General features: G+C 51.9%; 3 protein-coding genes across 5 annotated transcripts in view; 2 read left to right on the forward strand and 1 right to left on the reverse strand.

Moving 5' to 3' along the window:
- Positions 1-2,064, forward strand: part of GAPDHS (glyceraldehyde-3-phosphate dehydrogenase, spermatogenic) — a 9,772-nt gene extending 7,708 nt beyond the window's left edge. The window contains exons 8-13 of the mRNA XM_027855311.1: positions 138-289; positions 493-655; positions 841-938; positions 1,041-1,109; positions 1,152-1,426; positions 2,054-2,064. Coding sequence (XP_027711112.1) covers positions 138-289; positions 493-655; positions 841-938; positions 1,041-1,109; positions 1,152-1,426; positions 2,054-2,064 — 768 coding nt within the window. The remainder of the gene's footprint in view (positions 1-137; positions 290-492; positions 656-840; positions 939-1,040; positions 1,110-1,151; positions 1,427-2,053) is intronic.
- A 317-nt stretch (positions 2,065-2,381) lies between these two features.
- Positions 2,382-4,804, forward strand: TMEM147 (transmembrane protein 147). Of its 3 annotated transcripts, none has more exons than XM_027855462.1 (8): positions 2,382-2,440; positions 3,251-3,361; positions 3,457-3,526; positions 3,606-3,671; positions 3,951-4,087; positions 4,204-4,288; positions 4,378-4,499; positions 4,602-4,804. In XM_027855462.1, the coding sequence occupies exons 2-8, from the start codon at positions 3,285-3,287 to the stop codon at positions 4,720-4,722; spliced, it is 678 nt and encodes a 225-aa protein (XP_027711263.1). In that variant the 5' UTR covers positions 2,382-2,440; positions 3,251-3,284; the 3' UTR covers positions 4,723-4,804. The 3 variants fall into 3 exon arrangements, with proteins under 3 accessions (XP_027711263.1, XP_027711264.1, XP_027711265.1); XM_027855463.1 differs by having other exon boundaries at positions 2,394-2,440; positions 3,256-3,361; XM_027855464.1 differs by having other exon boundaries at positions 2,432-2,460; positions 3,256-3,361.
- A 3,664-nt stretch (positions 4,805-8,468) lies between these two features.
- ATP4A (ATPase H+/K+ transporting subunit alpha) lies at positions 8,469-23,821 on the reverse strand. Its single transcript, XM_027855460.1, has 22 exons — positions 23,810-23,821; positions 23,191-23,331; positions 23,032-23,091; positions 21,566-21,769; positions 21,277-21,390; positions 19,160-19,412; positions 18,747-19,015; positions 18,313-18,511; positions 16,973-17,082; positions 16,716-16,850; positions 15,552-15,744; positions 15,110-15,285; positions 13,904-14,040; positions 13,388-13,538; positions 12,389-12,557; positions 11,873-12,027; positions 11,575-11,698; positions 10,386-10,531; positions 10,119-10,252; positions 8,908-9,009; positions 8,721-8,812; positions 8,469-8,551 (listed from the first exon to the last, which is right to left on the reverse strand). Exons 1-22 carry the CDS (start codon positions 23,819-23,821, stop codon positions 8,523-8,525), a joined length of 3,105 nt encoding a protein of 1,034 aa, XP_027711261.1. The 3' UTR covers positions 8,469-8,522.
- Positions 23,822-27,635: the final 3,814 nt, after the last annotated feature.

Genomic DNA, 27,635 nt, shown 5'->3' on the forward strand with positions numbered 1-27,635 from the left:
CTCTCTCTCTCTCTCTCTCTCTCTCTCTCTCTCTCTCTCTCTCTCTCAGTCACTACAACAATGTGGGAAGGGAAGAAATCCAGGCTGGAGTAAACTGGAATGAACGTTAAGGTTTGATCTCCCTCCTCTCCCCCCAGACTACAATCCATTCTTACACAGCAACACAGAAGACTGTGGATGGACCTTCAGTCAAGTCATGGCGGGATGGCAGAGGTGCCCACCAGAACATTATCCCAGCCACCACCGGTGCTGCCAAAGCTGTAGGGAAAGTCATCCCTGAACTCGATGGGTATGAAGGCTGGGTTCATGTCTTCCTTTGAGAATGGGGATAACAAGAAGGAAGTAGGGAGAACAGTAATCTGAAGATCTGGGGCAGGGGAGCTGAATGGCACTGAGGACACTAAAAGGGGTATAGGGGGAAGCAAGGGTAGAGGCCAACATCATGGATCCCTGAGTTGTTCTGATCCTTTCTCCTGTCTATGGTGTGTTCAGGAAAATAACAGGGATGGCATTCAGGGTCCCAGTCCCTGACGTCTCCGTCGTGGACCTCACATGCCGGCTAAGCCGCCCAGCCAATTACGATGCCATTAAGGAGGCTATGAAGAAAGCATCCAGAGGGCAGATGGCTGGTATCCTCAGCTACACCGAGGATGAGGTGGGGGCTTGGGGCTGTGGGTGCCTGGAGTGGGGGCAGGGGACAGGCATGAACTTGGGGGAAGGATTAGTCGCTGAGCATGAGCCCCTCACTCCCAGAAAGAAAGATCCATTTGGGGTGAGGGGTGGGTGCATGCTCATTCCTTATCCTTGCCTCCTTCATTCAAATGACTCCCTGTTCACTAGGTGGTCTCTTCTGACATCATCGGAAATCCTCATTCATCTATATTTGATGCCAAGGCCGGCATATCTCTCAATGACAACTTTGTCAAACTTATCTCCTGGTGAGCTGGGAAAAGTAAGGGAGGCCGGGGTGGGTGCCTGTAGAGGCGGAGGGAATCCCTGATGCCATCCCACCGACGCGGACCGTGCCCCCCTCACCACAGGTATGACAACGAATATGGTTACAGCCACCGGGTGGTCGATCTCATGAATCACATGAACAGCAAAGAGAAGTGCGGGGGAGGGCAGCCTCGCTTCTGAGTCTACCCCCGCAGGGCACAGCGTGCTCCTTTCCCTCACCGCTGGGACCTCAGTGTGGCCTGGTCCGCCGGCGTCGCCCCCTCCCTTCCACCCCCCAATGCGAGCATCTCCATCAGCTGTCCCTGTCCTGCCAGCACTCACGCCCACCACTTTCCGGGCTGTGCTTGGGGTCGGGGGTCACCGTGTTCGTTGTGTGTGTCTGTGTGTGTGTACGGATCTCCTCCTCAGAACTACTCCCTCCCCCTCCAGCACTGCTCCTCCCCGCTCCTTCCCCCAGGGGCGACTCCACGTGAGGGTACCCGAGAGATAGTGCCAACATGTCCAATAAACATATCAGCACCCGCTAGGAAGTTACCTCTAGCGTCTCTGTGTGCCGCAGTGTGTGTAGTCTACCTCCGCCTATGGTTGTCGGGGTGTCTTTCCCGTCTGTGTGTGTGCGCATATGTAGTTCTGTCTGTCTTGCCTGTCTCTGCACGTGTCTGTGTTTTGCCTGTCTATACCTATGTCTTACACATGCCCAGGCTTGTGTGTCTTGCTTCACTATTCTGTGTGAGGAGTCTCTGTGTCTATCTCTATCATGCCTGTCTGTGCATCTATCTGCGTCCTACTTGCCTCCCTGTGGGTCTCTTTTGCCTGTCTATTCATGTGCCTGTCTGTGGGTGTGTGTGGGGGTGTCTGTGTTTCTGTGTGTCTCTGTGTGTCACCTACCTGCCTGTAGCTGTGTCGCCTGTCTATATAGCATCAACGTCTTCTCTTTTCGCTCAATATGTGTACCCCATCTGCGTCGTCTCAGTCTCTGTGTATTATCAGCCTGTGCATGTGTGTGTCTGGGCATCTTGCCTGTCTGGGCTCGTGTGTTCCCTGTCTATACTACCTTTCCTTCTCCGTGCCTGGGTGTCCTGCCTTTCTCTCTCAGTCCTGGTGTAGGGTCTGCCTGTGCACGTGTCTCTGCGTGTATATAGGTCTTGCATGGGGTGGGAGTGGGGTTGGGGGTCGCATGGGGAGGGGTCGGCTCCAGGAGGTGGTGAGGGAGACAGGAGCACAGGTGTCGGAGGAGGTGGAGGAGATTCTCAGAGTTCGGCCACATGGAGCGTCCCTAGGACGGCCCCGCCCCGCGCGCCTCGGCTACCCCGGCTGACTCCGCCCCCATCCCGGCTGACTCCGCCCTCACGGCGCAGATTCCGAGGTCACGTGCGCTTAGGGGGTTTGAGTCGGGGAACTACTATTCCCGGCCTGCTGTGCGCGGAGGGGAAAGGGTCGAGTGAGCTTGACGCGTGCGCAGGGAGTGCTAGAGGAGCGGCTGGTGAGTCAGGGCCGCTCGTGGTGCGTGGGGCACTCGGGAAGACCCGGAGGGTCCAGAGTCCAGGACTGGACACCTGGCTCTCCTGGGGGGAGGAGCGCAAGCAGAGGGGCAGCGCTGGACACCTGGCTCTCCTGGGGTGGGGGGGCAGGAGGCAGGGCTGGACACCTGGGGGGGGGGGGGGGGGGGGGGGGGGGCGGGCGGGGGGGCAGGGCTGGACACCTGGCTCTCCGGGGCGGGGCAGGAGGCAGGGCTGGACACCTGGTTCGGGTGGGGGGGGCAGGAGGCAGGGCTGGACACCGGGCGGGGGGAGGGGGGCAGGCAGTGGGGCAGAGCTGGACACCTGGCTCTCCTTGGGGAGGTAGGAGGTGGGCTGGGAGGTGGAGGCCAGGGGCAGGAGTGGATGCCTGGCTCTTCTTGGGGAGTAGAGATGGGGGGGGCAGGGCCTCTGGGACCCCTTGGAGAATAGAAGCAGGGGAAGGAAACCTGTGTCCCTGTAGGGGGGGATGGAGGTGGAGGGCAGGATACATGTTCCCTTGGTGGGGGAGTGGAGGTTGGGGACAGGCCACCTGGGGCCCCTTGGAGGGTAGAGGTTGGGAGTTGGACCCCTACATCCCTTTGGAGGCTGAGGTCAGGATACCTGAATCCCTCTAAGTCTCAAAGGGAACTGAAGAGCTGCGGCTGGAGGCTGGGCTCTCCAAGGGGCTGAAGGCCCACCATCCTGGGAACCCTAAAAGGAGGGTCTCCATCTGACTGTGGGGAAGGCAGAGGGATATCTGGAGGGCTGAGGGAGCTTTGTGCATTCTTGGCCAGCTCAGGTGCCACAAGGGCCGGCCGGAGGCCCACCATGACCCTGTTCCACTTTGGGAACTGTTTTGCCTTGGCATACTTCCCCTATTTCATCACGTACAAGTGCAGTGGGCTGTGAGTACTGAGGGCTGCCCGGGGCTGCAGGGTGGGGAGGGGGGATGCGCTTCTTGGGCCTGGCCCTCACCTGCAGGAATCCCTCTCGCATTCAGGTCAGAGTACAATGCTTTCTGGAAATGTGTGCAGGCAGGAGCCACCTATCTCTTTGTGCAGCTGTGCAAGGTGAGAGAGCAGAAGTCAGCAGGCTGGCCTTGCCCTGGCCCCTGCTTGCACCCCTCTAAGCCCTCCCTCTGTCCCCCAGATGCTGTTTCTTGCGACCTTCTTCCCCACATGGGAAGGTGGAGCTGGTATCTACGATTTCATAGGGGTGAGTGGCTCCCGGGAGATGATGGGGAGGCAAGACACAGCGCTGGAGGGACGCAGAGATGGGAAAGCAGAGCCAGGGACTGCTGGGCCGGGGGGTGGGGGTAGGAGGGGGGGAGGGGGAGTGGGCAAAGAGTCCTGTGTTGGATTAGGAGCTGGACCTGGGTTCAGATTCTGGCTTAGCCTGACTGGCTCTGGAATCTCGAAAACATGCGGGATTTTAGCTGGGTGATCTCTGAGGCCCCTTCCAGTTCTAAACTCTGGAAATTATCCCATCTACCAGGAATTCATGAAGGCAACTGTGGACCTGGGTGACCTTGTGGGCCTCCACCTCGTCATGTCTCGGAACGCAGGGAAGGGCGAGTACAAGGTTATGGTGGCGGCCCTGGGCTGGGCCACGGCAGAGCTCATCATGTCCCGGTGTGTAGGTTGTGCGGGACCCTTGTCTTTGGGCCACTGGGGATGGGGAGGAGAAGGGTAGACTCCCAGCTCCCCAGGGCAGCCCGAGCCACCAGCCCCTGTCTCCTCTCTTCTAGCTGTATCCCTCTCTGGGTCGGGGCCCGGGGCATCGAATTTGATTGGAAATACATCCAGATGAGCATTGATTCCAACATCAGCCTGGTAACTGTGACCCTCAACCACCCCACCCTGCCGCCACCCTTGCCCTGTGGATCCCTGTCTCTTGGCTGACCTTCAACCTCTGACCCTAGGTCCACTACATTGCAGTCTCTGCTCTAGTGTGGATGTTCACTCGATATGACCTGCCACGAAACTTCCGCCCCCCACTGACGATCCTCCTGGGCATCAGCGTCTACAAAGCCTTCATCCTGGAGTGAGTGAGGGGTGTAGCCTATCGGGGGAGGCCGGGTGGGGTCTGCCTCCAAGGAGGGTACAGGAGGAGATGCCATTCTCCCTCACTCTTTCTTCCTCCCAGGGCTTTTGTCCACCTCTTCTCCCTGGGCAGCTGGACGGCGCTGCTGGTCCGAGCGGTGATGACCGGTGTCCTCGCCTTAAGTTCCCTCGGTCTCTTTGTCACTCTTGTACATGGCAACTGACCCTCTCTCCTAACCCCTTCCAGGGACTCCAACTTCTGGGCTTAGTCCCTCCCTTTAGAATTAAAAGAATTTTTTTTTTCCCGCTCGTGTTACTCTATGTATATACCTCCCCTACCTCCTTCGTGGACTCTTCCTAACTTCACAAATGGGACAGTGGAGAAAACCCACCAGATTTAGAGTCAGAAGCATCGGTCATAGATCCCACTCACATCCCTTCTGTACTAAATGCACTCTAAGGTTCCAGTCAGTCCTAAACCTAGGAGCCTGGGAACTCCCTCTGGGCCTCAGTCTCTCCATCTCTGAAAGGAAGAGATTGAACTGTGCGGCCTCTGAGACACCACCTCTAAATGATTGGTGATCCTCTGCCAGGCCTCCTCTCATCATCCCCATTTGCAGAGGAGAAAACTAAGGCTCGATCACTAGTAGGTGACCACGGCTCCCTCCGCTGCCCGTGGCAGAGACAGGCTTCCAGAGCTTCCAAGCCTGCGACTCCTTTCTCATCAGCCTTCCAAAATCCTCCACTTCCATGAACCTCCCAGCCCACCTCACATCTCCCCAGAGGCCATGTTGCATTTGCCCTAATCCCTATGAGCAGATCCCTTCCCATCTCTGGACCTGTTTCCTATTCTGAAGCAAGGGACAAGGTCTCCGAGAGGGCCAGAGGTTTGCTCGTGGAACCAACTCAGTGGGCCGTCCATAGCTCGGTGCCCACCTCCTCAGCGGGCACTTGCCTGATGCCCCAGCTTCTGTTTTCCAGGTATGTCCATGCCCTATTCCTCACCCAAGGGCAGGGACCTGGGCCTGTTTATCACCATCCCTCTCAGTACCTGGCACAGAACAGAGCACCAGGATGGGGCAAGAAGCAAGCGGGCACATGTTTCTGGTCAAATAAGTCCAGACTGCCATTAACTAATAATAGCTGATGATTATTTTTAAAAAGAAAGGGGCCTTAGCAATCATCTAGTCTGACCCCCTCATTTTACAGGGGAGGAGAATGAGGCAAATGACTCACCCAAAGTCACCAAAGCATGAGTGACAGGCTTCACTGGAAGCCGGGTCACCTTGTTCCAAATCCAGCCTTCTTTTCAATCAACAATTTTTACCAAGTATTTTATAAACACTAAACCTCCCTCTGAAGCCAAGGCTGCAGATTTTATTTTATCCCCATTTTACAGATAAGGAAAATGGCTCAGAGATCAGGTGATTCTTTTTTTCAAAAGTCAGTCAGTGAGCATCAAGGTCAAGGTTCAAACTCAGACCTCTCCTGACTCCAAATATAGTCATCTCTCCACTATAGCATTTCATATATGACCTTAAATAACTTGGCCTCTCTGGCCCTCATTCTCTTTATCTGTAAAATGAAAGTTCTTTCCAGCTCTACCAATCTGGGACTACATGGGTTTATATGGGACTATCTACATAAGGAGAAAAGCCCTTGACTGGGTTATGTAGTGAGTCAACCTGTACCAAGTGAGTCTCTAGAATCCGTTATGGATCGTCCAGCCCCCCTCTGATGACCATGGCCAACTGGTATGGACATGATGTCTTATTCTCCTTGAAAACGTCCGGCCTGACTGAGGCCTTGGTGTATCTGAACAGTCAGGAAGGGTGGTGATGTCATGCAACTACCGTAGATTATTTATGCTTTATATCAGAATTGTAGGAGAATTAGCTTATAAAGAAAATGAGTTTTTCCCAGTATTGCCATCAGACACTGCCAGTTTTCCTGGTCTTTTTTTCTGCTTCCAGAAACTAGGCTTAATAGAAACAGACTTGCCCTCTTACAAAGCTCGTCTCCTTCTCCATCATAACCTCATTGGAATATTCTTCCCACCTTCTGTCCTCTACACTGGAGAGGTAGGGAGATGTTCAGTGGAACATGCCTCTCAAATGTGGTATATACTTAGGAAGGAATGGCTCCCCACACCTGTCCTGGGAAACAAACCTTTATATAGCTGAGTAACCAACCAAGCGATGAGCCAGAATATGATCATTTTAGATTGCACATGCCTTCAAACCAGACTCACTCCCCTGGGCAGACATGGCTCAGAGGAGCAGACCCACCAGTGGACACTGAAGGGCATTTCACAGTGAGAAGCCCGTGCCGGGGCAGCCAGATTCTCCAGTGTACATCTTGGGGCTTGCCTGGCGACTCATGTTTTTGAAACTAATTCAAAGCAAGAATTTTTCCAGTAGCAAACTGACGTCAGTTCAGGGAATGATGGCTTAGCTCATCTTAATGACACAATTAACTTTTATTAGACTTTCTGAAATATATTTCTTTGGTGATTTGTAGACATGCTGTTTTCTAGCGCAGTAGAGAAACTGCTCTGCCCTCCCTCGACCTTCCCGTCAGATTTGGGGCCGTGTTTAGGTTATTTGTTAGTATTTGAATTTGTAAGGAAAGGAGCTAGCATTAGGGTTCACTGGTTCTAAAAGGTTTTTCTTTGCCTATTCAAAAAACATGACTTAAGATAAATTACCTGAAAATGAAAAAAAAATGTCCAGCCTATTTATTCAAGGTGCCAAGAGTCTTAGTGAAAACTTTCTACATCCTGGATACCCTGTGTACCTGGTACAGCTTGTCGTTGGCTTGTAAGCAAGGGAGTTGTCATGTGAGTCTTGAAGCTGCGGTTTACGCGTCCTTCTGGGTCATCATGATAAAAGTCACTTATAAAGCACTTCAAAGTTTGCAGAGCACAGTCAGACCAGTAAAAATGGTTTTGTGGCAATGGCTAGTTTATAACCTAGGGCCCTACTTAGGGCTAAAAAGAAAAGATCAGGGTTTAGTGGATTGAAAGCTTAACAAGAATTGTGTGCTTTTAATAGCCCAAATATACGGGGAGAGAGAGGGAGATGTTGGGCTGCATTAAGAGAGGCATCCGGAGGTGAGAATCCCTCTGTCCTGTGTTCTTTCAGATTATGCCTCGAGTGTTGTTTCAGCTTTCGGTACCACAGTGGAAGCATATTGATGCACTGGAGAGGGTCTAGAGGAAGGTGGCCAGGATGGGGAAGGGCTTTGAGTACAGTATGAGGATTTGCTTAAAGGAGCCAGGGGTGTTTGGCCTGAAGAGAAAACTTGGGGGGATCTAATAGCCGTCTTCGAAGCATTTGAAGGGCTGTTGTGTGGAGGGCAGGTTGGATGTTTCTGTTTCACCCTAGAGGACAGCACCAGGAGTCATGGGGGGAAGTGGGAAAGAATTTAGGCTCAACATTAGGAAATGTTTTCTAACGATCAGAATTGTCCAAGTGTAATGGGCTGTCTCTGGAGGCGATGAGGTTCTCCCTAATTGGAAACTCTTCAAAGACTATTTGTTGGGTCTGTTATAGCAAAATCCCTTTTTGGGATCTCCCTGTGTTCAGATTTGGTTTCAGACACTAGCTGTGTGACCCTGAGTAAGTTACTTCACCCTGTTTGCCTCGGTTTCCTCATCTGTAAAATGAGCTGCAGAAGGAAATGGCAAATCATTTTGGGCTTCATGTTAGACTAGATCCTTCCAGTCATAAAATTCTGTGATTCTGTTCATATAAGCAAATGTCCCCCTACCCTACAAGTAGTAGTTTGTGGTGGAACTATGCAGGTATGGTGATAAAAATTGATTCTTTCCCAAGGGGCTGTGAAGGTGTGTAAGTACAGGACAGATGGAAGGAGACAAGGACTCCCAGGTTCCCAGCTCACAGGATTCTTTATTGGCCTCCTCCCCCCGTGGAGAACCCAGGCATCCAGGACTCCCAGCTTCTTCCCCCTCCAGTCTGAGATCTCTGCCCCAGGGAAGGCCAGGTCCTCAGTGGCTTCTCTGTTAGTAATACAGCTCCTTGTCCCACCAGCCTGAGGGAGAGACAGAGATGGGAAGAGACAAATGAGGAAAAGGGCCAGAGAAAGATAGAGACAGACCATGAGGACCTCAGAACCCTCGGAGAAAAGTCTTAAGGCACTAGTGAAGTCAGAATTGGTCGATCAGTGGGGTTAGGAGGTGGGTATCTGCAGCTAAACTCACTTCCTGGGCAGCAGCGCACGCCAAGCTTCCGGATCTCGTCATAGATAAAAATGAGAAGGCCGAAAGGCATTGGGACGAGCCACCACTGATACCTGGAGGGATGCGAGGAAAGCATCACAAAGAAGGACAGGGCACTTCTCAGAGTCCCCAGCAGCACCAGAGGTCCCCAGTCCCTCTGTTCCCATACCGGATAGGCATGAAGTTGAAGATGTTGGGCATTCCCGGGCAGTAGCAGAGAAAGCAGCCGATGCAGATCTGGAAGACTATGGCAATGACCAAGATCCTATTCCTGGGGAGACATTGGGGGCTCAGCATATGGCACGTGGAACAGGATTAGGAGGACTGGAAGAGGGAATAAGGGGTCTGGGATGTGAAGACTGAGGTAAGAAGTCAGAGATCAGCTGGCTAGGGGAATGGCAGGTGGGGTGGTTGGAAGAGCATTGGTCCTGGAGTTAGGAAACCTGGGCTCAGCTCGCCATTCTGCCAGTAACTCCTTGGGACCCCAGCCAAGCAGGTCCCTTCCCCTCTCTGGACCTTGATTTTCTCCCCTTTAGTAACTCACATTTATATAATCCTTTAAAGCTATCACACCCTACAGGTATCGTTTCATCTTCACAACAACCCTGGGAGGTAGGGACTGTTAATATCCCCATTTCACAGAGGAGGAAGGTGAGACAGACAAGTGAGTTGCCCGTCAGTGGCTGAGGCAGGTTTCATGCTCGGGTCTTCCTGACTCCAAATTCACACACTATGTGCACAATGCCTTCAGAATGAGGGGCTTGGACATAATTCTTGGTGTGACAGAGGGAATACAAAGGATGCCACTTCAATCCTGGTTGCGACTGCCTCTAATCTGCAAATCCCCTCTCCTCATGGTCTCCACCTCCTCCTCCACTAGTATCTGAGTGTGCATGTTGTATTTCAGACTGCCGCATGCTTCCCATACACAGGAGCATGGTAAGAGGCCGTTGAATCCAACATGATAAAGACGGGGAAGGAAGCATGCACTGGAGGAGGTAGGGACTCGCCCACGGTCATGCCAGGAGTAGGTGGCACGGGTGGGATTGGAACTCAAGTCTTCATGACTCCAGGATTAGCACACAGGGCTGCTGTTGGGATCCAGGAGAGAGCACAGCACTGTGTAGACCACAGAGCCTTTATGTGGGCAGCCAATGGTTGGAGGCTCAGACCTTGAGCTGGAAGGGCCCTTAGGGGCATCCAATCCAATGCCTACATTTTGCAGTCCCTTCATGGAAGGGAACTTGACCAAGATCACATCTGCATCCCCTGCCAGGTAGAATCTGAACCCAGGGCTTTTCACTCCAGAGCCAACATTCTTTCCAGTTTACCAACCACACATAGTATTAAGGGAGTGTGTATGGGGGCGTGGGTGGTCACCGGAAGAAGCCCTGCTGGAAGATAGAGAGTCGGCGGGTCTTTCGGATGAGCACGTCCGCTATCTGGCACATCTCGATGCTGATGAAGAACACGGTGTAACAGGTATACTGCTGGTAGAGACGCTGGCCGAAGGTCTGTGGGGTCGGGGATCACAGGTCACAGGACAGCCAGGGTCAGCCCCAAAGCCTAGTCCAGCCAGTTTCTGCCTCTCCCTCCCATCACCCTCCTTCATGCCTGGCCTGGACTCAAGGGGTCACCAGAGCTCACCCATTCCTGGCCATAGCTGTCCTGTAGGTCCTGCAAGTGGTGATTCTCCCAGTGGGGCCGCAGGCCCACGCAGAGCAGAGGGAACCAGCCCTCCTGGGCCATAGCTGTGAAGTAGTCAGTGAAGCCAGCAAAGGACTGGATGGCACCTGGAGGCAGGAGACAGAGAGGACACAGAGAGACAATCCCTTAGCCCTGAGGGTTGGCTGCCCATTCCTTTTCCGGCATCATCTCTTCTGGAGTTGTAGCCCTATCAGCATCTCCTGTACCAGGCTAGGGGTTTCCCTGGGTCAGCCTTGAAGCTGATCACAATCAGGATTCAGAGGTCATGGGTTCAAATCCCAGCTCTGCCATTTACTATCTGAGTGACCCTGGGAAGTCACTGCACCTCTGGAGGCCTCAGTTTCCATATTTGTTAAAGGAGAGGAGTGGACTAGAGGGTGGAAAGCCTTACAGCTCAAGATCTGTGACTCCATGAGGCTATGACTGAGTAATCTGCCCTGCTGGGGAGGCTTCAGGAAGCCAGAAACAGAGATATCCTTCGTCCTTCGTTTTGGAAGAGAACCAGTGACATCACAAGCGACGTCTCGGCTCGTGAGTGAATCGGATTGAAGGGAGACAGAGCTGAACGAAATCGTCTGCCTCACTCTCCCTTCCTGAGTCATCAAAGTCCAATGACAGTACAAAAGTCAAGACAACTGGCAATGACACAGGGTGCAGTGGATGACCTTGGTGTGCTCTAAGTGCTCCACAGTGCCTGCTTCAGCCGCCTCCATGGCCATTGGAACCAATTGTCCTCATCTGCCCATTCCGCTGGGGGAGTCTTCACATGCTTAGGGTAGACATCCCACCTAACTCACCAGGTTTTGAGACCCCCTCGGTTACCCTCAACCTAGTTTAGCCCATCTGCCCAGGTGCTTTTATCTGGGTGTGGCCACGGTGCACACTAGAGCTGCTCAGAGCCACAGGTGAGAGTTCTGTGGCAGGTGAACACCAAAGGTGGATAAGCAGCTCCGTAAAGGGTTCTGCTACACTCTCATCAGAGGTGCCAGTCCTCCTGAACGCTCTACAGATTCCAGAAACAGAGCTAGAAGAACAGAAGAGATGGAGAAAGTGGGGACTGACAGATTGGGGGGGGGGAAGGGAAGAGAAAAGTAGAAACTGGGGCCACGCAGTGCACTGGGTTCCTCACCTATCTGGAAGTAAGAATAAGCAGCCAGCGGCTCGTTCACCAGCCGGTCCCGTCTGGGGTTGCGCGGCCGCAGGTGCATGATGTCGCTCTCTGCCGCCTCGTAGGCAAGAGACACTGAGGGAAACTGGAGAAATGGGAGAGAGGTAAGGGGCACTGGGAATGTGAGGGGGGGGTCCTTGGGGAAAAGGGGGGAATATCAGAGCCACGTGTTCAAGTAAGGTCTCGGGTCGGGGGCGAGGGTCAAGAGAGGGTCTTGGGGTCGGGTGGGGACAAGGTCAAGGGTGGGCCGAAGTCTCACGATGTCAGTGCAGAGCTCTATGAAGAGGATGGTGATGCATCCCAGGGGCAGGGGGACGCTGACAGTGATATAAATGAGATAGGGGGTCAGCTCGGGGATGTTCTTGGTCAGCGTGTAAGCAATTGACTTCTTGAGGTTGTCGAAGATCAGACGCCCTAGGGTAAAGGGGGAAAGGGGGGCGGGAGCGCATGACATCGGACTGAGGTCGGCTGAGATTCTGATCGCCTTCCCCCACCCCTCACCAAGGGCCTGCTGACCCTCGGGGTCACCCCAAATTCTGGCCCGCAGGCTGAATTCCAAGCTCATCCCCCAACCCCAAATTGTGGCCCCGACTCTGCTCAGGTGCTGCGCATAGTTCAGCACCTTGGTGTCCTGACACCCCCATCCCCTCTGTGCCCCGCCCCAATTCCGTATCCTGGCACCCCGTTCTGCACCTCCGTCCAGCCCCTGCTCTAGGGCCCTTCCCCCACCCCTATCCCTCAGCACCACCACCCCTGTCCACACTATGGCTCTCACCCTGCTCCACGCCAGTAACTATGGAGGCGAAGTTGTCATCCAGCAAAATCATGTCCGCTGCGTTCTTGGCGGCATCTGAGCCCGCGATGCCCATGGCCACGCCGATGTCCGCCTTCTTCAGGGCAGGGGAGTCGTTCACCCCGTCCCCAGTCACGGCCACTATAGCACCCTGCAGGGGCCAAGAAGAAAGGAGGTCGGGAGGTTGACCGTCGGGGCCTGGGAGCCTAAACCTCACCTTACCTAATCCTCCCACCTCCCGTGGAGCCCAGGACCACTGCTGACACGGCCCAGATTGCACCCCACGGGGGTGAGAACGTGAAGGCTGTGGCTTAGAGAGAAGAGGACCTTGGAGACAATGGATTTAGAGCTGGAAGGGCAATTAAGGTTTCCAACCTCCCATTTATCAGACAGGAAAACAGTCCCAAAAAGAGGAAATGACTTGGTTGAGTGCACAAGTTATTCAATGGTGGAATCTAGACTCTGACCTTGTGGAGGGTGTTCTCACCTCCCCACTCCAAAACCTTCACGCCCTGGATGGGGAAACTGAGGTTTACAAAGGGGAACAGACTTCTCAATATCACATGAGCGGTTCGAATCAGAGGTCTGACTCAAACCAAAGATTCCTGACTCTCAGACCTGAATGGAACCCAGGAGGTGTAGATGTTCTTTCAGGAGTTTCCTAGCCTGGGACACACAAGGACCAGGATCTTAGAGCCCTATATTTGGAATCAGGAGACCAGGGACCAAATTCTGACTGCTGCCTACTAACCACATCTTGACCTCTCTGGGCCTCAGTTTCCTCATTTGTAAAATGAGAGAGTTGGGTCTATCTCCTAAGCCCTTTCCAGCTCTGAGTCCTATCTGGGATCCAAGAACCACCCTGCCACCAGACAGCACATACAAAAACAGGGAATTTGTAAAGGAGCCTTTTTGTCCCTCATGCTAGAGCAGTGCCTTGTATACAGCAGACTCTGAGTAAATGCTTATGGACTTGAATACCAGCCGCTGGCAGCTCTCCACAATGACCAGCTTCTGCTGGGGGCTGGTCCGGGCAAACACCATCTCTGGGTGCATGCGCAGGGTCTCCACTAGTTCAGCGGGGTCCATGTCCTTCAGTTGGGCCCCATTCACCACACAGGCACGAGCATCCCTGGGAGTAGAGAACCGGGGACGTGATTCCAGTTAGGTCAGGCGCATAGGGGTTGACGTAGATAGAGCGTCAGGCCTAGAGTAAGGAAGACTCATGTTCCCATGTTCAAATCTGGCTTTAGACACTTACTAGCTGTGTGACCCTGGGAGAGTCACTTAACCCTGTTTGTCTCAGTTTCCTCAATTGTAAAATGAGCTGGAGAAGGAAATGGCAAATCACTTCCATATCTTTGCCAAGAAAACCCCAAATGGGGTCACAGAGAGTCAGGCACGATTGAAAAAGACTGAAAAACAGTCTCAGGAGGTCTCCAGGGTTGAGGAGATAGTGGGAGAAAGAGTTGGGGGTAGGGGGGAGGTGGGCCTCACCGCTGATTGACCTGCTCCACTGGCACACGGAGCCGGGCTGCAATGTCCTCCACGGTCTCACTGCCCTCAGAGATGATGCCCACGCTGGCGGCAATGGCCTTGGCAGTGATTGGGTGGTCACCTGTTACCATGATCACCTGGAGCAAAGGGGAGAACAGTTGCCAGATCTCAGATTACAAATGTAAAGCTAAAAGGACCCTTAGAAGCTCCCTCATTTTACAGATTGGGAAACTGAGGTACGTGGCACTAAAGTGACTTGCCCAAGGACACGTAAGTAGAAAGCAGAGGCTCACTCATTCTAAAAAGCGATGTGACTATGACTAAATCACGAAGCATTCAATCCTCTGGGCAGAGAAGGTGCCCATACTAATGCCCATATTCATACTAATCAATTGCAGGTCCAATCCCTTCCCGACGACACCACTGAAATGGAATTACAATTGCAATGGATGTTTTGGGGTTCAGACCCATGATTTGTCAATGGAAGGAGCTCCCAATGTGGTTAAGTGACTTACCCAGGGTCTTACTGCCAGTATGGGTCAGAGGCAGGACTTGACCCCAGGTCTTCCTGGCTCCAAGGTCAGCCCCCTCTCTTTATTACCTACTCTTTACCTTCACTACCAGGCCCCACTTTACAGATAAGGATGTTGCTGATGGTGTTCAATTGTTTCAGTCCTGTCTGATTCTTTGTAACCCCATTGGAGCTTTTCTTGGCAGAGATACTGGAGCGATTGGCCATTTTCTTCTCCAGCTCATTTGATAGATGGGGAAACTGAGGCAAGCAGAGTTAAGTGACTTGTCCAAGGTAAGTAAATGTCTGAGGCTGGATTTGAACTTAGGAAGCTGAGTCCTCCTGAATCCAGCCTGAGCGCTCTATCCACTGTGTCACTTAGCTGGCTCAGGAAAGAAAAGGGACAGGATTTGTATCATAGGATTTAAACCAGGAAAGGACCTTAGAAATAACCCACCCATTTTCTAGATGAAGAAACTGAGACTTGGGGAGGTTTGGTGACTTGCCTGAGGGCAGGCACAGCTAGGGGAAAAGTTAAAATTCAGACCCAGGTCTCCTAATTCCCCAGCCCCGGCACCTTATTTTAGCCACAGCTGTCTCCTGTGGTCCCTTTGAACCGATCTCCTGTCCCTGGATCCCAAAGCCATCCCCTTCCTGATGCTTCACCCCTTGCCCCCCTGCCCCACATTTGGTACCCTGATGCCCGCTGTGCGGCACTTGAGCACAGCGTCGGGGACTGTGGCCCGTGGAGGATCAATCATAGATACAAGCCCAGCAAAGCAGAGCCCACTGCTTGGAAAGTTCATCTCATCCGAGTTGAAGGCAAAGCCTCGAGGGAAATCCTTTTCACTCAGGTACAGGTGACAGAATCCTACAGACATCAAAGTGCATTAGAGCCCTGCCTGGGAGCATGAGGGAGAGAGAGGCCCAGGGATCCCCCTAAGGAAGGGTCCCTGGACTCCAGGACCAAGTCATCATATTGCAGGTCAGACCCTGGAAATCTCCCATTTTATAGATGAAGAAACTGAGGCTCAGAGGGGAGGAAGGCTTTTGCCAAGTCCTATATAGAGGTGATGAGGCCCAGCCCTGAGCCCTGGTCCCCAGGCTCCATCCCCACTCCCCCCAAGCCTTGCTCACCTAGGACTCGCTCGCCCAGTCCCCCCAGGGCCAAGTAGGCTGTCTGGAAAGCCTCCCGCCACTGCTCATCCAGCGGCAGCTCCTGGCCTTTGATGAGGATGGAGCTGCATCTCTCCAGGATCCGCTCAGGGGCCCCCTTCATCACCAGCACATGGCGCCTGTCTCTTGGGTCCTCCAGCTCATGAATGGACAGCTGGCAGGGAAGAGGTGCAGGGCGGAGGCTTAGAGCTGGAAGGGACCTTCGAGGTGGTGCCGTCTGACTCCCTCAGCTCACAGAGCCAGAGATGTGAAATTACTTGTCCAGATCCCAAGGACACAGATGAGATTTGGACCCAGGGACTCTGACTCCTTCTGGGACCCAGGGTAGAGGGGAGTCACGGGACTGTGAGAGGAGGCATGGAGGGAGAGGGTAAGGTGGGCTGGGAGGTCACAATAAATACTTAGTAAATGCTGAACAGAACAGACAAAATGTCTGGTCACACGGAGGCAAGGAGGGATCCAGGGGTGGTGGGGGTTAGACCAAAGGTCCCTTGACCAATGGAGTTGGCCCCAATCCACCAGATCACCCCCTCTCAATCCACATGGGCACACAGATCTTGGGATGAGATTGTGAGAGCTGGACAGAATCTCAGAGGACATGAAGTCCAGCCCCTGTCATTTTACAGAGGAGGAAACTGAGGTAACTAGCCTCGCCCATAGTCACACAGCTGGTAAGTGTCTGAGGTGGGATTTGAACCAGGCCTTCTTGATCCCATATCGGTCACTCTAAACGTTACACCATACTGCCTCAATGAATTGATGGTGGTGGGGAGAGGTTCTGTATTGGCCATTTCAGGGAATGAGCTGATTGCCATCTCTATAGCTGTTCCGAAGTTTGTAAAAGTACTCTCCTCCCAATAACAGTGAGAGAGAAGTCTCATGGCCTCCATTTTCCAGATGACCAGGCTCGGGTCCAAGAGGGGAAGTGCTTTGCCTGGGGTCATACAGCTAGTAAGTGTTGGAGCTGGGAGTCAGTCTCTCCTGGCTCCCAAATCCAGGGCACTCTCCCCACTCTCTGGGAAGGGTGACACGCAGAATCTAACAAGCTTTGGGAAGGGGGTTGGTTGGCTGACTCTGGGGAAGAGGGGGGGCATGGTCAGGCATGTGGATATTTCAGGGCCGCACCTGGAACTTGTTGGTGGAGTTGAAGGGGATCTCGCAGACCTTGGGGAAGCGGTCCCGGTAGCCCATGGCATTACCCAGAGTCAGCTCAGAGAATTTGAGCAGGGCGGTCTCTGAGGCATCTCCTATCACAATGCGCTGGGGCCAGAAGGACAAGTAAAGGGGGTGTTAGAAGCCAGGACCCCCACTCCTGTCCTCCCCCCAACCCTGGGAGTATTGGTCCCCTCCTCCCAAACCTCCCCCAGGTCCCCAGGCCCCACCTTTGGTACTGGCACTGCATCCTGGCCAGACTTGAAGGCTGCACGGTTACAGAGGGTCAATACCTGGCACAGTGCCCGCCATGTCTCTGAAGACTGGTCAAAGGTCTGCCCTGGTGGGGGGACAGAGTGTGTAAGAGGGAAACAGGTTGGTGCCTGGGAAAAGCACCCTAATGGGCCACCCAACCATATTTAGAGATGAAGAAACTGAGGTGAAATAATCATATCTCAGGAGCACGAGCCAGAAAGGACCACGCCTTTCATTTGGAAGAATTTGTTCATCCTAGTCACTGGTCCTAATGCATCACTCACCTGATGTCATTGGTCCTCTTCAAGAACAAAGGCCAAACAACCAAGCCATGTCACCCCCACCTCTTCCCTGCCCCTGGAATCAGCCTGGGTTCTGGTCGGAAATTTATTTTATTATTTATCGTTTTTTGTTTATGATTAACTTTATTTTGTCAAGAACCAAGCCTCCAGCTCCAAACCATGTGCTGGGCGTGTAACCACACTCCCCCCTTTTCCAGCTTCTCTTTACATGCCGTCGTCCCCTGTTAGAATGTAAGCTCTTTGAGGACAGGGACAGTCTTCCATGCCTAAGTAAAGATGAGGGGTGTCTCATGTGGTATAGGGGAGAGAATGCTGGACTTGGAAACAGAAAGACCTGAATTCAAATCCTGCCCCAGTCACGCACTGGCTAGCTGTTTGATTCTAAGCGAATCACTTAACTTCTTTCTGCCTCAGTTTTCTCATCTGTAAAATGGGGTGATAATAGCACTTACCTCCTAGGGTTGGGAGGGTCCAATGAGATAATACTTGTAAAGCACTTTGCCAACCTTAAAGTGCCCTATAAATGCTTGCTATTAGCATCCACTATTTGCTTCACCCAGTGCCTAGCACATAGTAAGTACTTGATACTTTATCTATATAAATCCATCCATACACCTGTCTGTCTTTGTGTGTACGTAAGTATCTGTGTGTCTATCTATCTATCCATTTACCCATATGCCCATCCATTCATCCATCCATCCATCTATCTATCTATCTATCTATCTATCTATTATCTATCTATTATCTATCTATCTCTTGTGTGTATGTAGGTATCTATGTGACTATCTATGTATCTATCTATTCATCCATCCATCTTTTTATCTATCCATCTTTTATGTATCTATCTATCTATCATCTATCTGTCTATCTGTCTGGAAACTGAGTCCCAGGAAGGCAGAAAGTGATGTAAGCAGTCATATATTTAAACATTGAAGCTAGAACTGAGGCTAGGTACTCCATTCCCCAGGCCTCTTCTCTCTGCCACCCAGATTACTGGCCTCCTGCTCCCATACCTGACTGGTCCTCAGTTGTATCAGCTGTGTGCACATGGTTATCGAACCATAGATGCGATACAGTCATGCGGTTCTGAGTGAGAGTTCCTGTCTTGTCTGAGCAGATCACAGAAGTAGAACCCAGTGTCTCCACAGCCTCCAAGTTCTTGACCACACAGTTCTTCCGAGCTAGACGTTTGGCCGTCAGGGACAGACAAACCTTGGGGGCAAGGAAGAGGACCTGGGTTTCAGGCTGCCAACCCTGTCCCTCCCCTTCCCTGCCTAGGACCCAGGCACTCAGGGCCTTCCCCTTGCTCCCTCTGTGCTGCAGCTGGACCAAGTGGCTGGCCAGTAGCCTTTCAGAGGCCACTTTCAGCCAACAGTGACCTTGGTCAACAGTGACCTGTGTCCCAGGTTCACCATGACCTGTGCAGGGGCCCCCATGTGAGGCTCACCGTGACAGTAGCCAGCAGTCCTTCAGGCACGTAAGCCACTACAATGGCCATGAAGAAGACCATAGCCCGAAGGAAGGTGTAGCCAATGCACATGGCCACAATGAAGAAGGTAGCCCCAAAGAGGATGGCGAGGCCTGCGATGATATCCACAAAGTGCTCAATCTCTATGGCGATGGGTGTCTTCTCATTTTCCACACCTGAGGCCAGCGACGCAATGCGCCCAATGATGGTCCTGTCCCCAGTGTTTACTACCAAGCCTTGTGCTGTGCCTGATAGGGGGAACAGAGGGGAATATGGTGACCTGGGGGATCAGGACCAGAGTGACTGGGACAATGGGGAGGAATTCTGGGGTTGGCCAGAGAGGGGAGGCAGGAGGCAGGGGCTGGTGACTCTTCCGGGCTGGGGATGCTGACCCTCCAGGCACATGGTGGAGAAGAAGGCGATGTTGCGTGTTTCCAGGGGGCTCTCATGTGTGCACTCTGGGGAACGGGTCTGTGGCTCAGACTCTCCAGTCAGAGAAGAGTTGTCTACTTTGCAGCCCTGCGCAGACAGGACGCGGATGTCGGCTGGCACGCGGTCACCTCCCTTGATCTCTACCAGGTCTCCCACCACCAGCTGGTCAGCGTTGATCTGGAACTTGTCCCCTTCACGGATCACGGTGGCTTGCTGAGAGGCAGAGAGGTCGAGGAAGGGGGTGAGGGAGGGGAGTGGAGAGATGTGGAGAGCCAGCGAGCATGAAAGGCAGCCAGCTTAGTAGGAAGAGCTCTGGCCCGAAGAAGGGAACCTGGGTTCAGAGACCTAAACATGGAGCTGGAAGGGACCTCAAAGGGCTTCTCATCCAGCTCCTCATTTCACAGATGAGGAAACTGAGGCCCAAGGAGGTTTAAGTAACTTGCCCAAGGTTCAGGTCAGATATCCCCTAACTGTGTGACTATGGGTCTCAGTTTCCTCACCTATAATATTCCTGAACCGCAACTTGACAGAATTGCCATTTCTCTGATAGGAAGATCATTTTGTTAACCTTAAAACATTGTTAAAATGTGGGTTATTTTTATTGAAGACCTTTGACCCTTGCTACCTATGTGACCAAGCCACTGGCCCTGTTTCTTCATTCATCCAATGGAGTTGAACAAAGATGGTGTTTAAAGTCCCTTCCAGCTCTGGATGGATGATCCTATCCTCCCACGAAGGTTCAGATTCAAATCCTGCCTCTGACATGTACGAGATGTGTGACCCCAGGCCAGTCACTTCATCTCCGAATGCCCCAAACAACTCTCTTGAGACAACTGACCATCGTGGAAGGAGTCACCATACTGGGAGAAAGGCCAGGTTCCCTCCTGTCTCCCACTACCATTACTGAGAACACATATAAAGCAAGTACTGAGAAGTGAAAATTCACATGGAAGGAAATATGGGGAGTGTGTGAATAGCCAGGGTTGAGTGAATGAAAGCTCCAGTTGCTGCAGCCCTTTAAGGCTTACAAAGTAGGAAGTATTGGCACTGTGCCCATTTGACAGGTGGAAAAGTCACTTGTCTCAAGGTCACAGCCCCTAGCTAGGAACAGGCAGAGTTGACAGGGCTCCATACAGGGATCCTCAATGAAGCCAGAGCCTACCTGAGGCAGATATCTTGGCATCTGCTCTGCTACTGAATCCCCTCTTCCCAACAGAAGTAGTGACCCCCAGACCAAGACCTGGGCCAAGCCTTAGGGGGGAATTAATCTACCCATCTTTGGCTCCACTCTATATTGGGCTGTTCTGATTGGTGGGTGAATATGCACTAACTCACCTGACCTACTCTGTATAGTGAGGCCCTCCATCCATCAGAATACCAGGCCTACCTTATCCATTCCACCTCCTACCACCCCAACTTCCAGCCAAGACAGCTAGGTGGTACCACAGTGGATAGAGCGCTGGATCTGGAGTCAGAAAGACCTGAGTTCAAATCCAGCCTCAGACGCTTATTAGCTGTGTAATGCTGGGCAAGTCATTTAACCCTATTTGCCTCAATTTCCTCAACTGTAAAATGGGGATCATAACAGAATTGTTGTGAGTCTCAAATGAGATCATATCTGCAAAGCACTTAGCACAGTGCCTGGTACAGTGTAAATACTTAATAAATGCTTTTTCTCCCCGTCCCTCCCACCTCTTGCTCTGGGAACAGTAATCAAGTCAATACTACTGGAAAGAGAATGATATTCAACTGCCTCTCTGGCTCCATTCGCTAGCCATGTGACTCCCTAGACCACATCTCCCTTCCCTGTCCCCACCCCCTTGTACAGCCTTGTTTCCTCTATTACTAGGCATGCTCCTTGAGGTCAGGGGCTCTTTTTTTTCCTTTTGTATGCTCAGCACCTCGGACGGTACTAGGACAATGCTGGGTTCACAGTAGGTATTTAATATATGTTTTTTCTTTCATTCATTCATTCAACTTCAGGCTTCTCCAGCATTCCCTAGTCCAGGGCTCATTCCCCTTTCCCTGCTCCATCTTTCCCACCTCCAATCCCTTCCCACCTTGGGGCATCCCAGACCTGTGGCACGAGGTTTTTGAAGCTGGCGATTATGTTCGTGCTTTTAAACTCCTGGTAGTAACCAAAACAGCCAGTAACCACGACAACAGCGATGAGAGCGAGGGCTAGGTAGAGCTGGGGAGGACGGACAAGGGGCAGTTACGCTTAGAGAGGAGAAGTCATCAATCCATGTTCCCTCCTTGGTCCCTCCTTCCCTTGCTCGAGACACATTCCAGTCTAGAACATGCTGGACACCCTCCCCACCCCGCCCTTGGACATCCATTACATGGGAATTCCTGAGTGGGCTCACATTATCATCTGTGGTGAGGTCCCCCTCTCCAGCCTGGATGCCAAAGGCGATGAGACAGATGGCTGCAGCCACCCACATGAGGCACTGTAGCCCTCCTGCCAACTGCCTGGCAAACTTCACATACTCGGGGGTGCCTTTGGGGGGGCGCAAGGCATTCGGCCCATCTCGGAGCAGAATCTCAGCTGCCAAACGAGTGGACAGACCCTGGAGGGAAGGGAGGGAAAGAAGGGTCAAAGCTGGATGCCCTCCCCCAAACTGGCTCTTGAGGGGTGCTGTCACCCCTTCTGCCCCCCGGGTGACCAGTTCTCCACCTTTGCAGGACTCACTTGCATCTTCCTAATCTTTTTCCCTGTTTTTATCTACAGCGTGTCTCTTTCATGTCTGTCTCTGGGTCTCCCTGTGTCTTTCTCCACATCAGACCACATCTGGCTTACTAGGGCCAGTTCTAAAATGCTTGACATAAGCTTGAGAGTGAGTAGGATGGGGAAGGGCCTCAACTTCCAGCCAGGTGGGGATTGGTTGAAAGAGAAGAGAAGACAAAGTGACAGGACATGAGCACTGTTTCCAAGCATCTAAAGGCCGGCTCAGTTCGGCCCCAGAGGGTGGAACCAGGAGTTTCAAAAAGGCCAGTTAGCTAGGCTGATTGTCAGGAGAGAAAAAAATCCCAACAATGAAAGAGCCATCCTGAAGAAGAACAGGGGACTGTTTCTGAAGGTAGTGAGGTCTCCGGCAGAGGGAGTCTTCATGCAGAGGCTGGTGATCCCCTGGTTGGGGTTGTTGTAGGAAGGACTCGTGCTTGGCATGGGGAGGACTAGACAACTGCAGGAGACCCTTCCAGTGCTGAACTTCTGAGATTCTGTATCTGTGTCCATATTCCATCTGTCTTTCATTCTCTCTCTGTCTCTATCTCTCTGTCTGTCTGACTCTCTCTCTGTCTCTGTCTGTCTGTCTGTCTGTCTCTCTCTCTCTCTTCTATCTCTCTCTCCCCTATCTCTCTCCCTCCCTTTTTCTTTTACTCTTTTTTTCAGCCTCTCTCTCTCTTACTCTCTGTCTCTCTATCTCTTTGTCTCTTTCTCTCTGTCCTGCTATCTCTCTTTCCAGTCTTTCTCTCTCTCTCTGTTTTGGTCTTTTTCTATCTCTGTCTCTATCTGTCTCCATCTCTGTCTCTCTCTCTGTTTCTCTCTCTCTCCTATCTTTCTCTCTGTCTCTCTCTCGCTCCCTTTCCCTTTCACTCTCTTTTTCAGCCTCTCTCTGTCTCTCTGTCCCACTAGCTCTCTTTCCTGTCTTTCTCTCCCTCCCCTCTCTCTCTGCTTTGGTCTTTTTCTGTCTCTGTCTCTGTATCTCTCTCTTTTTTAGTCTTTCTCTGTCTCTTTCTGCCTTTATCTCTCCCTCCCCAATCTGTTTCTCTGTATCTCTGTTTCTGCCTCTTTCCCTGTGTCTCTGCCTCCCTGCTCCCCTCTCCTCACCTTGGTTGCATTTGTCTGGTATTTCTTCTCCAGTTCTTCCACTGACAGCTGGTGATCATTCTGTAACCAGACAGAGGAGCTCAGTGACCTCCCCACCTGCACCCCCCTCCCAGCCCCAGCTCTACCTTCCTGCCCTCCCTCTTCACATCCGCCACTCACAATCTCCATCTCTTTCTTCATGTTCTCCAGCCTCTCTTTCTTCCCCCCACCTCCTTTCTTCTTCTTCTTCTGAATCTTGGCTTCCATGTCTCCCCCAGGGCCCTTCTTGCCCAGTTCCACTGAGTACATTTCATAATTGTCCTGGTGAAGGGAGGACAATGGAGAAGAGAGGGGACAGAAGCCATTCCTCACCCCCAGCCAGGATCCCATACACAGCCACAGCCTCCCCTGGATGGGGTCTCACTTGCCCTTTTTCCCCTAGACCCAGGGTGGAAAGCTCAGCTACCTCTTCTCTGGACCCAGTCTCTTCCTCCCTCCCCTTTACTCAGGATAGGACCCTCAGCTACTGCCCATCCTGGACCTAAGATTCCTCCCCTAGACCAAGGTGGGGCTCTCAGTTATCCTTTCCGTTAGTTACAAGACAAGGTTCCCAGTCTCCTTGTCTCTCTTTTGGACCCAGGACAGGACTACAGCCTCCTCTGTGTCTCGAACAAGACCCTGGATTTCCAAGATGGCACCCTCAGCCACCGTCTCCCCTGGACCCAGGACAGGAATCACAGCTTTGCTTCCCGGTATAGGGTGGGTCCCAGGTCCAGAGTTTCCCACACCCTGTTCTCACCGACTTCCCCATGGCTGCTCTGGGGCCTTCTTTTGGGGGCTGAACTGGGCAGACAAATGTATCCTCAACCTTGACAGCTCCTGATATAGGTGGGGGGAGTGCACGGGGAGAGCAAGACCAGCCCCTAAGGCTGGAGATAAGGGTGTAAGGACTGACGCTGATTATTGGCTCCTTGGGATGACAGCCAGGAGTTGGTCTGGGACAGACCTTCCAGAGGGGTTAGAGGAGAGGAAGCCAGGACACCCACAGAGAGGGAGGGACCCAGGACCCTCATGATGACTGACTTTCCCCCTCCCTTAAGGGCTCTCCCACCCCCCTCTTCATCCAGCCTGCCATGATATCCCCCCATCTCTGATCTCCAGAACTGGGCCAGCTATTGTCACCACTCTGACCCTTACCAGGACCTGACCTCTACTCTTTTCAGCCCCCTTTGGCTCAAGCCCTTTCACCCTAAGTTAAGCTGAGACCAAGCAGAAATTCTCTAAAAGGGACTTTTTTTAAACTAAAGAAAGTTATGAGAAAGTCACAGGAATGGTGGAGTCATCAGGAAGGATCTGGCTTTGATCCCAAGATAAATGTCTGGCCATAGGTTGGCTTAGCTGGCAGCCATCCCACAGGAGACACACCAAGATATAGGAGCTTAGTGCGTGGTACAACCAGTAGATGGGCCCCCAGCACACAGGACACCCAGTAGGTGTTGCCACCAGCCTGTAGGATACTAAGGGGAGACCCATTCATGAGGCAATGGTTCACAGGACAAGCTACATACACATAGAACACACAGAAGGTAGTGCAACCTGAAGCCAGCTCTTTGTGAATCAGCAGTGTGACATAGCAACAAAAAAACTCCTAACGATATTGCAACTTGCATGTAGCACCTAGATGATACAGAATATCTGATCTGGCCTCAGATACTTACTAGCTGTGTGACTCTGAGCAAGTCACTTAACTGCTCTGTGACTCAGTTTCTTCATCTGTAAAATGGGGATAATAATAGCACCTTCCTCCCAGGGTTGTTGTAAGAATCAAATGAGATGATATTTGTAAAGCACTTAGCACGATGCCTGGCCGGAACCCCTTCACCTTCCCCCTCTCCCTAATCCCCACTAATGCTAGCTCCTTCTCTCTGATCATCTCCAATTTAGATAATCTTTAGATATCTCATCTCCAATGAGATAACATTTATAAAGTGATTTTGCAAACTTCTGTCTGCCTCTTTGTGACCCCATTTGGGGTTTTCTCAGCAAAGACACTGGAGTGGTTTGCCATTTCCTTCTCCAGCTTACTTGACAGATGAGGAAACTGAGGCAAACAGGGTTCAGTGACTTGCCCAGAATCACACGGCTAGGAAGTGTCTGAGGTCATGGTTGAACTCGAGTCTTCCCGGCACTCTATCCACTGCGCCACCTAGCGGCCACGATGATAATAGCTACCGTTTATATAGTACATTAAGGTTTGCAAGGGCTGCTGGGTGGACCCTACTGTGCTTAATGTGTGCTCAAATGAGATAATAAGTGTCCAAGTGCTTAGCAGAGTGCCTGGCACATGGTAAACACCACGCTCGTTCCCCTGCCTTTCCCCTTCTGTGTGCTAGGCACTATGCTAAGCATTAAAGATACAGAGACAAAAGGAACTATATTCTGTAAGAGGAGATGCAAACCTATGTAAGTTTATGCAAAATGTGTAGGAAAAACTGGATGCCCACAACCTAGTGAGGGTGGGGAGGCAGGCGGGAGCAGCTGGGCGAGTCGGGAAAGGCTTTCCGTAGAAGAGACCATTGTCTCATTGTCGAGCCGTAGCTGATTAACTGGGCTGAGTTTGGAAGGAAATTAGAGTCTACACGGCAGAAGGGAAGAGGCCAAGGCCCTTCTGGAATGGGGACTGGCCCAAGCAAAGGCAGAGAGATGGAGGGACCAGTGGAAGGAAGAGTAAGAAAGCAAAATTGGGTTAGACCCCAGAAGTGAGAAGGGAGGCCCAGCAGACTTAGTCTGCAAAAGTAGGTTAGCACGAGGGTGTGAAGGACTTGAAATGCCAAAGAGCGGAGTCTGCTTCTGCACCGAGAGGCAGGAAGGAGCCGTTGGAGATTATTGATTACTGAATTCTTGGTGGTCTGACCTGAGCTTTAGCACTTGTGTGCAGGATGGACTGAAGGAAGGAGACATTTGAAGTTGTTTCCTCCAGTTTCCCCTTTAGGAATTTCAAGGTTCTGCCTGTCACTCTGCCCCCAGGGGCCCTCCTGAAGAGTAGAGCGGGAGGTGGTAGTTCCTCCTACTCCTGAGGCCTGGTGGACAAAAGGTGATGTTGGGGTACACGCCGTTCAGGAAGAGAACTGTTATCAAGGCTGCCTGTACCCCAGACATAGAGGCACCTACTCTGGGGCCATCTCCTCCTTTCCCAGGGAGGGCAAAGGGTTATCTCGGAGAAGAAGGATTTGAGAGGAGAGAAGGGGCACAGTAGGGGCTGAGGGACGTTTATGCTGCAGGTGAAGGGTGAGAAATCACGCATGTTAGTGTAACATATGTGGCCTGCCTGGGTGGGGTTATATACCAGCCTGTGTGTGTGTGTGTGTCACTATGATGCGTATGTGTGTGTGTGTGTGTGTGTGTGTGTGTGACACACTGGGGCTGGGTCCCTTTGTTTGCTTCTCTCTCTCTGATAAGATAACCTTCCCTTAATGCCCTTCTCTGCTTGGAAGGGTCACCCTCCTTCCTTCCCCCCACCCCAACCAAGGTCAAAGCCATCTGTACATTCCCTGCCTTTGTGGGGGTAGAGGTGGAGAAATGTCTGTATAGTGGCCGGAGGACTGGATCTGGAGTCAGGAAACAAGTTCAAATTCTGACCCCATTACTGTGTGACCTTAGGAAAGTCACAAGTTCCTGTTCTCTGTGCTCTGGCTGAGTGAAAGGGGGGGGGGGGGAAGATAAGGAACAAGCACCCAAACTGACCCCTGCACCCCAGCTTTTCTCCCCTACCCTGGAAGTCACAAAGGGGGTGTCTGGGGGTAGAGGTGGGGAAGGATCTCAGAGGAGATAGTCAGGACTCAAAGACTTTGCTGTGAACTACAGTTAGAGCCTAGCCATTAACACGTCCTTTAGAACCAGCTGTAACCAGGAAAATAAATCATGCTGGGACAAAAAGGCAGAGTTGGGTAGCACCTTAGATGCCATGTGGTCCAACCCCCTTGTACAGATAGAGAAACAAGACCAGACAGAGTAAAGGACTTCCTCACTCTTCTAATCATGCCCTGTGTAAACTAGGCAAGGTCTTTTCTCCTCCCTTGGCCTCAGTTTCCTTATCTATACAATGAGAGGGGGCCCTTCCCAGCTCTAACTCCTATGAGATTTTACCTTTAAAAATGTCTTCTTTCAATGACTCAGTGTGACTGTGGAGAGGTAATTTCAGCTCTTTCAACCTCAGTTTCTTTCTCTGTCAAATGAGGTAGTTGGTAAACTAAATGCTGTATAATTTTTGGGCGGAGAGGCAATGGGTTAAATGACTTGCCCAGGGTCAAGCAGCTAATAAATGTCTGAGGCTGGATTTGAACTCAGGTCCTCCTGACTCCAGAGCTGGTGCTCTATCTACTGCCACCTACCTGCCCTACTGTGTAATTATAATAACCTAGTTTTGTTCCAGAGAAGAAATCTATCAATCAATTAGTTAGCATTTATGAAGTGCCTACTATGTGCCAGGTATTGTGGCGGGTCCTGGAGATACAAGGCCAAAAAATGAAACAGTCCCTACTCTCAAGGATCTTACATTGTAATGGGAAAGGCAACAGGTTACAAGTATGTAAATAATAAATATGAGTAAGTAAGTTAAATATAAA

This window comes from Vombatus ursinus, unplaced genomic scaffold (assembly GCF_900497805.2).
Source record: "Vombatus ursinus unplaced genomic scaffold, bare-nosed wombat genome assembly UNPS02010822.1, whole genome shotgun sequence".
NCBI lineage: Eukaryota > Metazoa > Chordata > Mammalia > Diprotodontia > Vombatidae > Vombatus > Vombatus ursinus.